This window comes from Halichoerus grypus, chromosome 1, assembly GCF_964656455.1.
Source record: "Halichoerus grypus chromosome 1, mHalGry1.hap1.1, whole genome shotgun sequence".
NCBI classification, from domain to species: domain Eukaryota; kingdom Metazoa; phylum Chordata; class Mammalia; order Carnivora; family Phocidae; genus Halichoerus; species Halichoerus grypus.
The window spans coordinates 66630363-66645433 of NC_135712.1; the positions used below are offsets into that span (position 1 = coordinate 66630363).

The following is a 15071-nucleotide window of genomic DNA, read 5'->3' on the forward strand; positions in this document are numbered from 1 at the left end:
CTAACACCATGGAAATAGAAACAATTATTAGAAATTATTATCAACAACTATATGCCAATAAATTGAGCAACCTGGAAGAAATGGATGCCTTCCTGGAAGCCTATAAACTCCTAAGACTGAAACAGGAAGAAACTGACAACCTGAATAGACCAATAACCGGTAATGAGATTAAAGCAGTGATCAAAACCTCCCAAAAAACAAGAGTCCAGGGCCTGATGGATTCCCTGGGGAATTCTACCAAACATTCAAAGAAATAATACCTATCCTCCTGAAGCTGTTTCAAGAAATAGAAACAGAAGGAAAGCTTCCAGACTCATTCTATAAGACCAGCATTACCTTAATTCCCAAACCAGGCAAAGACCCATCAAAAATGAGAAATTCAGACTGATATCCCTGATGAATATGGATTCCAAAATTCTCAACAAAATCCTAGCTAATAGGATCCAACAATACATTAAAAGGATCATCCACCATGACCAAGTGGGATTTATCCCAGGGATGCAAGGTGGTTCAACATTCGCAAATCAATCAATGTGATAGAACACATTAATAAGAGGAGAGAGAAGAACCATATGGTCCTCTCAATTGATGCAGAAAAAGCATTTGACAAAATACAGCATCCTTTCCTGATTAAAACTCTTCAGAGCATAGGGATAGAGGGAACATTTCTTAAGTTCATAAAATCCATCTATGAAAAACCCACAGTGAATATCATCCTCAATGGGGAAAAGCTGAGAGCCTTTCCCTTAAGATCAGGAACATGACAAGGATACCCACTCTTACCACTGTTGTTCAACATAGTACTAGAAGTCCTAGCAACAGCAATCAGACAACAAAAAGAAATAAAAAGTATTCAGATTGGCAAAGAAGAAGTCAAACCCTCTCTCTTCGTAGATGACATGATACTTTATGTGGAAAATCCAAAAGTTTTCACCCCCAAATTACTAGAACTCATACAGCGATTCAGTAATGTGGCAGGATACAAAATCAATGCACAGAAATCAGTTGCTTTCTTATACACTAACAATGCAACTGTAGAAAGAGAAATGATTCCATTTACAATAGCACCAAAAACCATAAGATATCTTGGAATAAAGCTAACCAAAGAGGTAAAGATCTATACTCTAGGAACTACAGAACTCATGAAAGAAATTGAAGGACACATTGGGGCGCCTGGGTGGCTCGGTCGTTAAGCGTCTGCCTTCGGCTCAGGTCATGATCTCAGGGTCCTGGGATCAAGCCCCGCATCGGGCTCCCTGCTCTGCGGGAAGCCTGCTTCTCCCTCTCCCACTCCCCCTGCTTGTGTTCACTCTCTAGCTGTGTCTCTCTCTCTCAAATAAATAAATAAAATCTTAAAAAAAAAAAAAGAAATTGAAGAAGACACAAAAAGATGGAAAAACATTCCATGCTCATGGATCAGAAGAATAAACATTGTTAAAATGTCTGTGCTACCCAGAGCAATCTATACTTTCAACGCCATCCCCATCAAAATTCCAATGACATTTTTTGAAGTGCTGGAACAGACTATCCTAAAATTTGTATGGAATCAGAAAAGACCCCGAATCACCAAGGAAATGTTGAAAAAGAAAAACAAAGCTGGGGGCATCACGTTGCCTGATTTCAAGCTATATTACAAAGCTGTGATCACCGAGACAGCATGGTACTGGCACAAAAACAGACATATAGACCAATGGAACAGAATAGAGAGGCCAGATATGGACCCTCAACTCTATGGTCAAATAATCTTTGACAAAGCAGGAAAAAACATGCAATGGAAAAAAGACAGTCTCCTCAATAAATGGTGCTGGGAAAATTGGACAGCTATATACAGAAGAATGAAACTCGACCATTCTCTAACACCATGCACAAAGATAAACTCAAAATGGATGAAAGACCTCAATGTGAGACAGGAATCCATCAAAATCCTAGAGGAGAACATAGGCAGTAACCTCTGACATCGGCCACAGCAACTTCTTTCAAGATACATCTCCAAAGGCTAGTGAAACAAAAGCAAAAATGAACTTTTGGGACTTCATCAAGATAAAAAGCTTCTGCACAGCAAAGGAAACAGTCAACAAAACAAAGACGCAACCCACAGAATGGGAGAAGATATTTGCAAATGACACTACAGATAAGGGGCTGCTATCCAAGATCTATAAAGAACTTCTCAAACTCAACACCCAAAAAACAAATAATCAAGTCAAAAAATGGGCAGAAGACATGAGCAGACACTCCTCCAAAGAAGACATACAAATGGTTAACAGACGCATGAAAAAATGTTCATCATCATTAGCCATCAGGGAAATTCAAATCAAAACCACATTGAGATAACCACCTTACACCAGTTAGAATGGCAAAAATTGACAAGGCAAGAAACAACAAATGTTGGAGAGGTTGTGGAGAAAGGGGAACCCTCTTACACTGTTGGTGGGAATGCAAGTTGGTACACCCACTTTGGAAAACAGTGTGGAGGTGCCTCAAAAAATTAAAAATAAAACTACCCTATGACCCAGCAATTGTACTCCTGGGTATTTACCCCAAAGACACAGATGTAGTGAAAAGAAGAACCATATGCACCCCAATGTTCGTAGCAGAAATGTCCGCAATAGCCAAAGTGTGGGAAGAGCCCAGATGCCCTTCAACAGATGAATGGATAAAGAAGATGTGGTCCATATATACAATGGAATATTAGTCAGCCATCATAAAGGATGAATACCCAACTTTTACATCAACATGGATGGGACTGGAGGAGATTATGCTAAGTGAAATAAGTCAAGCAGAGAAAGTCAATTATCATATGGTTTCACTTATTTGTGGAACATAAGGAATAGCATGGAGGACATTAGGAGAAGGAAGGGAAAAGTGAAGGGGGGGAAATCGGAGGGAGAGATGAACCATGAGAGACTATGGACTCTGAGAAACAAACTGATGGTTTTAGAGGGGAGGGGGTGGGGGAATGGGTTAGCCTGGTGATGGGTATTAAGGAGGGCACGTACAGCATGGAGCACTGGGTGTTATACGAAAACAATGAATCGTGGATCACTACATCAAAAACTAATGCTGTATTGTATGGTGACTAACATAACATAATAAAATAAAATTAAATTAAATTAAAAAAAAAGATTGAGGTGAGAAATGAAACTGGGCCATATAAGTGGTCCAAAGCCATAGGCATCTTTTAACTTATGATGAGGAAGTGCTCCCCAAAGAACCAGAATACTCAAAATCCACATGATCAAAGCATTCTCCCCTCCAAATTTGAATATGAAATCAGAATAAATGGAATTGGATGAATTGAATATTTAATATCTAGTGGCATCAGGTCATGACCCCATCTCACCAAAGGGATGGCCTCAGCAGGCATTGGAGAATTCTTGATACCCCTGGACAGGCTTGAGTGGACACTGCTTACCTTCACCTCAATGACCTTCCTTTGTCTAGACCTTCAGGACTGACCAGACCCCACCCACTTCAGACAGACCCATTCTTTCTTTAGGTATGTTAATAAAGTCAGAACAATTGCTCTCAGTTCCTGCCAGCCTAAAAGCAACTCTTTGTCTTTTCAGAGGTCTCTCTCAAAGGTCTGTGTTTTTGTCTCCATCTGTCTCACTATTTTTCTCTTTCTGCTTCTGCCTTTCATTCTGACTCTTCTTTGTCTGTGGTCTCTGGTTTGCTCATTTTCATAGCCCTATCCTGAGTCATCACATGTTGACTTGACAGTAGTGGGTGATGTATTTCCTTAATTTCTAAGTTTTAGAGCTCAACTCATTATAGTATCTAAGTACTAACAACAGATTGTAAACCCCTTGAGGGTAGGGATGACAGGTCAGTATGATAGACAAAACATATCTTATGCATTACCCCACAATACTTGGCAAGTCATAGGTGCTTAGTAATTATTAATTGATTCAATCTCTAACAAAATGTTGCTGTTTTCCTTAAGGCCAATGTAATTGTCAACACTGTTCCCATGAATCTTCAACTTGGAGGAGGAACACTATCTCAGGCTCTTTTGCAGAAAGCTGGTCCAAAGCTCCAGGAAGAGTTATATGCCACCAGGCAGGGAACAGAAGAGGAAGTAGGTAGCATATTCATGACAAGTGGCTGCAATCTGAGCTGCCAAGCTGTCCTCCATGTGGTGGCACCAGAATGGGATAATGGAGCAGGGTCTTCTCAGCAGGTAAGGAAAATCCTTAGTTCTCTACTTCATTGGTAGCTTTGGTAATCTTCTGGCATGGTAGAGATCTGTGGTTCTCAAGCAAAGTGAATTTATTCCCCAGGGGAAATTTGGCTTGTTACAACAGTTACTGATAACTAGGAAGTGGAGGCCAGGGATGCTGCTAAGCATCCTACAAAGCATACATCAGCCTCCGCAACACAAACTTTTCTGGCCGAGGTTGAGAAACCTTAGTATTGATTGAACTTTGTCTATTTATTGAATTCTTTATTACATTCCATGAACAGTCCATCAAAGCTACCAGTTATTTCAGAATAATTGATCCTCAAAAGTAGTAACAATTCTTGGGGTTCTCCAGGAATGGTATCTGAAAATTAGTGTAATGATCCTTCAGTATAACAAAGAGATGCAGCCAGAGCTGTGGTGAAGAATGGTCATTGCTCTTCTTTTGATGACTTCTCACCTCTTCTCCCAACTTTCTTTTTTTCAGAATATGAAAGTAATATATGTATATTGAAGAAAATGCAGGAAGTAGAAACACTAAAATAAAAATTATAATCCAGCCACCTGGAGATAAATTTGGTTAACATTTTATTGATTCCCTTCAAGTCGATTTTATGCATACTTATTTCTTAGTTAAGATTCCCTTTCAATCATTTTTTAATCCTGCTTTTTTTAAAATTGATATAAGGATTTACCCAATGTCCATAAACATTGCTTTTGATTGCAATAAGACACCATTGTTTATATAGCCATTCCTATACTATTGGAGCCTCCTTCCTGCATGAGTTGGAATCTCTCTGGAACGTCCTCTCCCCCCTTGTTTTCCCTTTCTGACTCCGTGGACCCAGACAAAGCCAAGAATAGCCAAGGAGACCTAGTCACAGTTGCTGGAGCCATAGCTCTTTCTGTTTCCCAGCAGCTTAAGCCCTAACTTATATTAATGTATTTTGTACATTTCAGATCATGGCGAATATAATCAAGAAATGTTTGACAGCTGTAGAAGAGTTATCTTTTTCATCAATCACATTTCCCATGATCGGAACAGGAAATTTGAGGTTTCCCAAAGCTATTTTTGCTGAACTAATCCTTTCAGAAGTGTTCAACTTCAGTAGCAGTGCCTGGCAGAAAACCTTACAAAAAGTTCACTTTCTGGCATATCCAGGTGATGATGAAATCCAGCAGGTATGGTTACATATCTCTTCTAATCATTCTGACAAGTGAACCTAAGTGCAACCAGATGTCTTTATGGATCTGTAAATAATAATGTTTTCACTTCCCTGTCCATAAGTGTTGGGTGCTGATGGGGGGTTGTCATGACTTTACGAGATAACACTGATAACTCATACAGTCCTTCCTAGACAGTTTAGCAAGAGACAAGATAATTTGTACTTAATAAATTCTTAGGAAGAAGCAGAAAGTTATTGGCATTAAGAGTGGCCCAGATATTTTAACACTGACTGAATGAAAGCCAAGGCATGGCTCTGTATATAGGGAAAAGACCAAATAAGAGAAACCTCAAGAATTTAGGGTTTTTTTTTTTGGATAGAAGACAGCCAGTCTACACAAGTTTATGAGGGTCTAAAGCTAGAAATAGCACTACAGCATTCAGTAGGAGAGAGGGCACTCAAAGCACATGTACTAAGAACTGAGCCAGCTACACCACCCTTGTAAAGTAGCATTCCTACAGGTGCACTCCTTAGCTGGTTGGCCCAGTCTGGGTACCAAAATCTGGTTCGCATTCTTGAAAAAGTTATATTGATTTTATATAAATTGTGCACAGTTATAGCAAAAATGCAAACAATATAAAAGTACAAAGAAGAAAGGTACAGCTAGGTTTGAATTTCGATTTTGCCATTTAGGCGCTGAGGGAGGCCACCTCTCTGAACTTCAGTTTTATCATGTGTCAAGTGAATGTGGCAATAACACCTCTCGAAGTCGATGTGAGGATAAGAGAGGATGTATTTGAAGTGTTTCTCATGGTGTCTAGCACGTAGCACACCTCAAACCTGGTTGCAGAAGTAGTTATTACTACCTTTTTGTGACCTGACTTTAAGGGCCATAGCAATAGCACAATTTGTAGCATAAATTACTAACGTTAGCACTTTAAAAAGATATCAAATATAATGTTCTTTTCTAAGGTCTTGGTTACTCTCAGGCCTTTGGGATAGAATTGTGGTCTTTCCATGAAATAAAGTAAATCAGCACTGGTATTTATTGAGAAAATTCCTAAGTTGAACGGCAATCCTGTAATTAAAAAGTCTCTGGGTAAGAGGAAATCTAGGGAGGACTGTTGTTCCTAATTGATTCTGGTGATCGATGCTCCAAAGAACTGGATTAATATGTTCACAGAACATTGTTGTAGTCAGTAACCATATTTCTTTCTATTTCCAGGCATTTTTACATAAATTCACTGAATGGGCAAGTGGAAATCCCAACAAGGACAGGATTCTCATGGCTGGAGGTAGCCAAGGTCTGGCAAAATTGTTCTGCTGAGAAAATACTTCCCTCTGCTTAGTGGCTCTTCAGTGGTAGCTGATGTCCAGTAGAAGGAGACAAAGCTAATTCACATGAGGCACAAATCAGTGATGAAGGAGGTGTTAGAGCAAGTTCTATTGTCTGAGCACACAGAGAATAAATTATATGGAGGTTGTGCTGCCCCACCCCAGCAGACTCTAAGCCTAGGGTGGGTCATGGTACGGCGAGGCCAAAGAAAAGACCCAGAGACACCGATGGAGACATAGGTTTGTTGGGGGAGCTTATGCACAGGGAGTCCAGAAGTGGCCGACTGGATACAGCATCTGCTGCCGGGATCTACATGCCGCAAGTTTTTATATCATAGCAACTATCATTGGCCCCTCCCCTCCTTGCATGGCCAGCGTTTCCAAGGAGATCAAGGCCTGCCACTTGGACAGTCTTCACTATATGAGAGACGTATGGGGTTGGTCACCCCCCCAAACCCAGCCCCTGACCTTGAACACTGAACAGCATGTTCTTTGCACGTTCTGCTTGATGGGAATATAGAGGGAGGACAGAATCTCTACATTTTCAAGACAGTGATTCACAGGGGCATTCAGGGTGTGCTTGTACAAACTAGCTGTCCAGCGTGTACCATACCAGATGTGAGCCAAACCTGGTAACGAGGCCAGAGTTTCTAAGATATGATAATGAAAGATAACTGAGGATGGAGGAGTGAGGCAGTGGCCAGGAGTGGGACGCACGACCGCCCTGCACCTTCCTGATCATCCCCATGCACTGCTTCACCTGTGGCAATAAGCGGAAGGCCTACCTGCGGCTACTGTGGGCTGAGCCCATGGAGGGGGCCTCCCTGGACAGGCTGCATTGCCTCCACAGGCTGGTGGCTCACATGGATATGAGACCTGCTGGAGCCTGACCATGGGCAGTCAGTGTCTTGCCCAGAGTTCCTTCTACAGAGGTGTGGGTAGCTGAGAGCAGTGCCCGCCCCCCCAGCCTCCTGGATGTGTGTCCTCCTGCTCTGAAGGAACCATCCAGTAAAGAAGGAAACTCCCGCTCTTTGAAGAACCACATGCACACACACAGATAACTAAAATGTGGTTGGCACACTAAACTTCACTGATTGCTTTCATATATATATATGAATATGAATATGAATACAAAAAATATATATATATTATTTAATCTATATTAATTATATAATTGGCCTCCTGGGCAGGTGGTTCTGTTGCCACTGCATCATATGGAAAGAGAGAGCTAAAGAGCTTAAGGGATGAGTAGAAATGGCACAGCTAAGTTGTAAAGCTTCAGAGCGTAGAGTGGACAGTAACATTATGCCGACGCGATAAGGCTGATTTTCTCAGAGCAACCCTGATCCTGCTATCCCAGTGAGATGTGAAGCAACAGGAAAAGCTTATGTTTGGAGTTAGTGAGCTGTTATTTAACATTGGACAGGGGCGGCTGGGTGGCTCAGCGGGTTGAGCATCTGACTCCTGATTTCGGCTCAGGTCATGATCTCAGGGTTGTGAGGTTGAGCCCTGCATTGGGCTCCATGCTCAGTGCGGAGTCTGCTTGAGATCCTCTCCCTCTGCCCCTCCCCCTGTTCCAATGCTCTCTCTCTCTCAAATAAATAAATAAAATAAATCTTCCAAAAAAATAATTGGACAAATGACCTAGACACTGAGACCATTTCCCTTTCTGTAAAATGGAAATAAAAGAATCACCTGGAGGTACAAACTTTCCGTCATAAGATGAATAAATTCTGGAGACCGAATGTCCTACATGGGGCTATAGTTAATAATAATGTTTCGTATTCTTTTTTTTTTTTTTAAGATTTTATTTATTTCTTTGACAGAGAGACACAGCCAAAGAGGGAACACAAGCAGGGCGAGTGGAAGAGGGAGAAGCAAGCTTCCCACAGAGTGGGGAGCCAGCCTGACGTGGGGCTTGATCCCAGGACCCTGGGATCATGACCTGAGCCGAAGGCAGACACTATGACTGAGCCACCCAGGCGCCCCAATGTTTCGTATTCTTGAAGCTTACTAAGAGAGTAGATCCCAAGTGTTCTCACCACTCCCACATGCACACACACACCCCCAAAATGGTGACTTATGTGAGGTGATGGGTGTGCTATTAGCTCAATTGGATAATCATTTCACAGTGTATGTGAATGTCAAGACGTCACATCGTAGACCTTAAATATTTACAATTTTTATTTGTCATACTTCAAAAAAGCTTGCAAAAAGGCTCCCAGAGATGTCAGCATGACCTGAGGGAGCACTTTGCCTTCTGTCCTTCCTCACGCCTTTCTAATGACGCTACGGCAACTTTTGCAGATAAGCAGACGGTCCAGTCTGGTGTTTCTGTCTCATCCTATTTAACTGAGAAATTGATCCTCCTGCTGCCACAAGGCATTATTTTTTAATTTCCTTAAAAAGGAAAACCCAGCCACTTAACAGGCTGGGAGGCATGGTACTGTTTGCGTTTATGTGGGTGGAAAGAAAGAGGACTGGGAAGAGAACAGGACCCCATTCTTTTGGTTCATTCTCCAGCTACTCTTTCATTTGCTTCCTTTCTTTTCAGGTACCTTCAGGCCTGGCTCCAACCCTGGGTTCACAACATATGAAATGAAAATTGGTGCAGTTACTTTCCAGATTGCTACCGGAGATATTACCAAAGAAAAGGCAGATGTGATTGTAAACTCAACAACAAGGACATTTAATCTGAAATCAGGTACTTTATTTAAGCAATGTACGTGATCGTAACTAGTAACATGACCCACATGTGGGAGGGAAATTGTGGCTAATGTTGCCTGAGTAGATGGAGAGTGTTGCAGAACATATGTAGGCCCTGGAATCAGAAAGACCTGGGTTTGAATCCCAGCTATGTCACTTACCGTTGTGTGGCCTTGGAACAATCACTTATCCCCTCTGAGCCTCAGTTTCTCTGCCTGTCAAATGTGGATTTCCCAGAGGAGGATTAGACGGGGTGCAGCAATGGAAAGCTGAGGTGTAACCCATGCACTGGACTTAGTCTGTGTTAGCTCTCATCCCCTTTCTAGCTCTGAACTATCAAAATTCCACACTTACAATTTAATAAGTTTAAGTTTTATTTTAATTTTCCTTTTTATGTAACTTAGTTGGCACTCGTATCTCTCTTCTTGTAACTCTTTCCTGTGTTACACTGACCCAGAAATGAAATTCAGCCCCTTTTTCTTCATTTTTCCTGGAATGTCTGAGCACATCCATTGACGGAGCTACTTTGAGCAAGCCCTCCCTACATGTCTATTTGTGTATAACTTACACACATGTACTCTTATGTTAATATATTTTTTTAACAAAGCCTTAAATTTTAAATTAAAAGTGTAAGATAAAACATAAGTAGAAATGGAAGTTTAAATATTTTCCAAAACTGCAAAATATTATGGTACTTTCTATGTAGGAAGTGCATATGTAGAATATCCATCCAGTGTATCGGTCATTCAAAATGCAGACATAAAGAACACTCAATTAGGTAAAATGTGATAAATTGAACATAGGCATTTGTCCCTGCCTTCTTTTAAAATTCCATTAAAGCAACAGTAAAGGAAATAAAAGGGTGTAAACCCAGAAGGAAAAAGAGAGTTGGAGGGAAACCAATAATGAACAAGAGACAGCAGTGTATTTTTAGAATATGAGAAGCAGCTAGCCAGTGGTGAAAACTTAGTATATGCAGGAGAAAACGGTAGCCCCTAGAGACACAAGAATTGGAGGCAGCAGGTACCTGGAAAGGCAGGGGACAAGTAAAGAGATGAAAACAGAATCGGATGCAATTCTGTATGAGTAGCACTTACGCCCCTTTGTTCTATCCTCCATCCATCCAATGCACCAGTAACTTCCCTTGCTCTTCCCTGGCCAGAGATGGGAGGTTTATTTAGTCTGTAGAGAAACCAACCAGACAGATTCTAGATGTAGAGGAGCAGGCACGGGTGAGATGAGGGTGGGAGCTGGACAGTGTTCAAGTGAAAGTTCCTGTGCTGAACAGTGAGTGCCAAGCCCCGTCCCTGTGCATCTCCCAGAACAGCAGATGATTTATGCCCTCCGAGACAGGAGATGGGAGGGTCCTTCCGGAGAGAAACCAACTGCCTTCAAGTCTATCTAGTATTTACTGCCTGCTTACCTTACACTAAAACCTACTGGTCAGCAAGCCTCCTTTACATGGTGCTCCCAAACTCACTCTAAATATGAATGGACTGGTGAAGATCATCTGATAATTGAGGAAAACCTCCATTATTGCAGAGACCAAAACAAACACACAAAAAGGAATTTTTTTAAAAAGAGACAATTCACAATACACACATACATAATCAAGGAGACACAGGCAGATAGATAGATTGATTGATCTTTATAATGATAAAATAACTAATAATCATTCAGTGCTTTCTATGGGCCAGATTCTGCACTAAGCATCTTTTATTCACTGTCTCTTTTAATGTTCAAATAACCCTGTGAGGGAAGTACTGTGCTAACCTCTATATGATAGTTGAGGGACTGACTAATCACACGTTAACCTGTAAGTGGTGGAGGCAACCTTAACCCAGGCTGTCAAATGCATAGTCTGTGCTTTCGCCCACTCAACCAGCTGTCATTAGCTGTGACCAGAGTGGTGAAGCTACGGCCTCGATGGGAAGATTCACTGCACTGAGGGCAGCCAGCTCTCTGGCCACCTGTGAAAAACAAAACAACACAACATTAGAACCACAGAACTTAGGTAGAATGCTCAATGTTATTTCAGTTTTGAGATCCATGCTTCTCATTAGTATCAGAAAATTCATTTTTATATTTTTCAGTTTTGTAAAATAATAAGGGTAGAATGGAAAAAAGTTCGAGTAACTGCACAAATATCCCCGTACAAAGAGAGCCCGAGCTGCAGACACGGGGGACCGTCGGTCATCGGGCGGTGCCGTCACGCCGTAGCTCAGAGTGTTTATTATTCAGCTACCGAATGACGGCGGCTATAGAAAATTGAGAGGGAGACAAACCATAGGAGACTCTTAACTCTAGGAAACAAACTGAGGTTTGCTGGAGGGGGGAGGGGTGGGGAGATGGGGTAACTGGGTGACGGGTATTAAGGAGGGCACTTGTTGTGATGAGCACTGGGGTGTTATATGTAACTGATGATTCACTAAATTGTACCTCTGAAACTAATAAAAAAAAGGTGGGTTTTTCTGTGGGGGCATCAATGAATTATGCACAAAATGCACAAAGGGGTGAGCTGAACAAAAGTCTAATGTACAAAAGCTCTAATCATGCATTGAATTTTAACTAATGCTTTTTACCACTAACATGTCTTATTTAGGGGTGTCAAAAGCAGTTTTAGAAGGTGCTGGACCAGCTGTGGAAAATGAATGTGCTGTACTAGGTATGGTTACATGTTACTTTTGGTTACAACCCATAGCAGATTAGAGGGCTGAGAATACTATAACAGGACCTATGAGAGGAGTAGGTGGTGAGAGCTTAGCAAAGAGGTTGATTCCCTGGGAGAGCAGATCCAGGGGGTGTGACTTTGTGGCTGTGGGAAGTGGTCCTTCCTCCCACCATCCCACCTGGCTCTTCCTGACTATTAAACAGAACCCAGGCCTGGGTCCTAATAGTCCAGCCTCCACCACTTATTGAGGGATCCTGGGCCTGCCATCTAATCTGTAAGAGCTTTGTTTCTCTTACCTGTAAGACGGTTCTAGATTCTACTAACGAGTCAGGAGTATTGTAATGGCTGTCTCACAGGTGGTTGTGAGGATCAAGACAATGAATGTGAGAACTTGCATGAAGTGCTGTATAAATCATCTTTCACTTTCCCCAACCTTGTTCTACTTGCTATAGGGCATCTTCTACTTGACATGAGTCAAGGTGGAACTTGGGTGGGTCTGAGGTGTTTTCTGACACCAACCAGTTCTCCAATTCTAATACTGTCTCCCTGTAAAATTAGCATTGGATCCCACAAGTTAAAGGGCTCAGTCTCACAAGACACCCCCTCCCACTCCAAACGCCAGTCACAGGTCCCAGGGGGCACCTGCACTTCTGACCCATCCCCTATAAACTCAGGCACTCACAAAAACCCTTTCTCAGGTTTGACAGTACCCTAGAATGACTCACAGAACTCAGGAAAACACTTGTCTTACATTTTCCAGTTTATTATAAAGGATAGAACTCAGGAGCAGCCACATGGAAGAGATGCAAAGGGGAAGGTGTACGGGAGGGGGCTCGGAGCTTCCACACCCTCCCAGGTGCACCACCCTCCCATCACCTAGGTGTATTTACAAACCTGGAAATCCCCAAATCTTGTTATTTAGGGGGTTTTATGGAGGTTTCACTGTGTAGGTACAGTTAATTAAATCACTGGATTTTGTGATTGAGGTCCCCAGAGGCCAGGGGGTGGGGCTGAAAGTTCCAATCCCCTAATCATGGGTTGGTCTTTCTGGAGACCAACCTCCATTCCGAAACTATCTAACTCCAGAACCCTCAAGAATCATCTCATTCGCTTATAAAAGACACTCTCGTCACTCAGGAGATTCCAGGGTTCTTGGAACTCTGAGCCCAGAACCAGGGACAAAGATCAAATACTTATTTTTTATTATATCACAGTGGGGAACCTGTAAGAGTGATCATAGACTATTTATCCTCCAAAACGAGGACTCATGCCTTGCTGAGTAGAAAGTCAGCTATGAGTGTGATTTAAAGAAGTCACAGGGTCCCGTGTTTGACAAACAGTCCCCCAACTGACCTGCTTTTGTGCCTGAAACTCCTATCTTGATAGCTCTCCTCTGATTAAGACATTTTCTCCCCAGTGAATATATTCCTGGAGAGGGATCAGAAGGTAATATTGCTCACCAACATGAGGACGTTAGCAGGAATTTGTGGGCTGGAAGAGCTAGATGTACCTTGGAAGGCAGAAGCAAAGAATAAAGTGGGGTTGGACAAGCTGGAAAAGTCTACTGAGGCTGCCTGGGAGGGGCCAGCCAGTGGGACGCCCGAGGGACCGCAGGGAGTGCCTGGGCAGGGTGGGCGGGCAGGGGCTCACTCTCCTCCTGCGTTTGCCTTAGCCTTGCCTTCCTCAGGTCCTTCCTCGGTGCCTTAAAACATGCCCTGATCATGTCCATGTGCTCGAGAGCTCTCGGGGTCCTGGGAGAGGGACCTCCACACCACCGAATGCATTGCTTTTCTTTCCTTGAGAAACTAATCTAGCTGAATGAGCATATAAATTGCTCTTCTGGACAACAGCTTGGGGGTTAAGAGGGCTGGACACTGACTGTTTGGGTTCAAATCCCAGGCTATCTTTGACTGACTTTACCTCTCTGAGCTTCTGTTTAATCTGTGAAATGGAGGAAATAGTCCCTACCTGATAGCCTTGTTTTGAGGACTGAGTAGATTAAGGCAGGTAGAGTGCTTTTGAATAGCACCCCAAATATTCAACAATGTAGTTGTCGAGTTAAAGAAGCCTGGTTGTAAAGAAAATGAGCCTGTCACAGTCACAGTGTGTGAAACCAGCTAGATGGAGGGAGGCTGGACTTGGTCAGGAATCATCACAGCTTTTCCTGATGGCAGATGTTTTCGGGTCTCGGTGATCATCTTGCTGCCTCCTGTAAGTAACGTGCTGTGTGTTTCCTTTTCTTCCTCTTGTTCCAGCTGCACAGCCTCACAGAGATTTCATAATTACACAAGGTGGATACTTAATGTGCAAGATAATAATTCATGTGCTTGGGGAAAATGATGTCAGGAAAACGGTCTCCACTGTTCTAGAAGAGTGTGAGCAGAGGAAGTACACTTCGGTTTCCCTTCCAGCCATCGGAACAGGTTTGTAGCCTCTCATCATTCAACGATTCTGAATAACCCACGTTCCTTTAGACTTAGTCTCACTGTTCGTGAACTCAGTGCTGAGTCCAGGCAGTGATAGTGATGTAAATGAGAGAGTGGGCAACCTTGCAGACCCTGAGGGCCATCTCTGGGACCTATGCTTCTTTCATACATCTTTATTCTTTATTGTATGTTCCCCAGGTATCTTTCCATGTTTGACCCTTAACATCATGGTGTTCTTACTGTTCATTTTTTTCCTTTGGACGATTCATTTGCTCTTGTTATATCGGTTACCCTTTCTGCACTGACTCTCAGATCAGCATTTCTTCTTCCCCCGGATCTCCTCTGGCAGATTTCTGTTACCAGAAACTTTATAGCAGAATCCAAACTCATCCTCATCATCCCTTGCAAACAGCCACCTTTCCTGAGTTGTCTCATTTTCTGGTTTCCTCCTTCAGTGGTGCTGCCCTTGCTTCTTTGTGCCCCCAGACCCCGCAGTCAGCACATTCTACTAAATCTTCTCCGAGGGGTTGTTCAGTTTCACCCTTCCTTCTGGTTTCCAAACCCTTAATACCTCCCCCGTTGGATTG

The 15071-nt window shown here is 42.6% G+C and overlaps 1 protein-coding gene across 3 annotated transcripts in view; it reads left to right on the forward strand.

Annotated features, from left to right (window-relative positions):
- The window catches only part of PARP15 (poly(ADP-ribose) polymerase family member 15), a 56416-nt gene that overhangs the window by 20443 nt on the left and 20902 nt on the right, over nucleotides 1-15071 (forward strand). For 2 of the 3 annotated variants that reach the window (XM_078066662.1, XM_078066669.1), the window contains exons 3-8: nucleotides 3944-4180; nucleotides 5141-5362; nucleotides 6572-6650; nucleotides 9236-9385; nucleotides 11990-12052; nucleotides 14314-14481. In XM_078066662.1, the coding sequence (XP_077922788.1) occupies nucleotides 3944-4180; nucleotides 5141-5362; nucleotides 6572-6650; nucleotides 9236-9385; nucleotides 11990-12052; nucleotides 14314-14481 (919 nt within the window). Of the gene's footprint in view, nucleotides 1-3943; nucleotides 4181-5140; nucleotides 5363-6481; nucleotides 6651-9235; nucleotides 9386-11989; nucleotides 12053-14313; nucleotides 14482-15071 lie in introns of those variants that run through there. The other variant, XM_078066673.1, reaches the window with a different exon arrangement.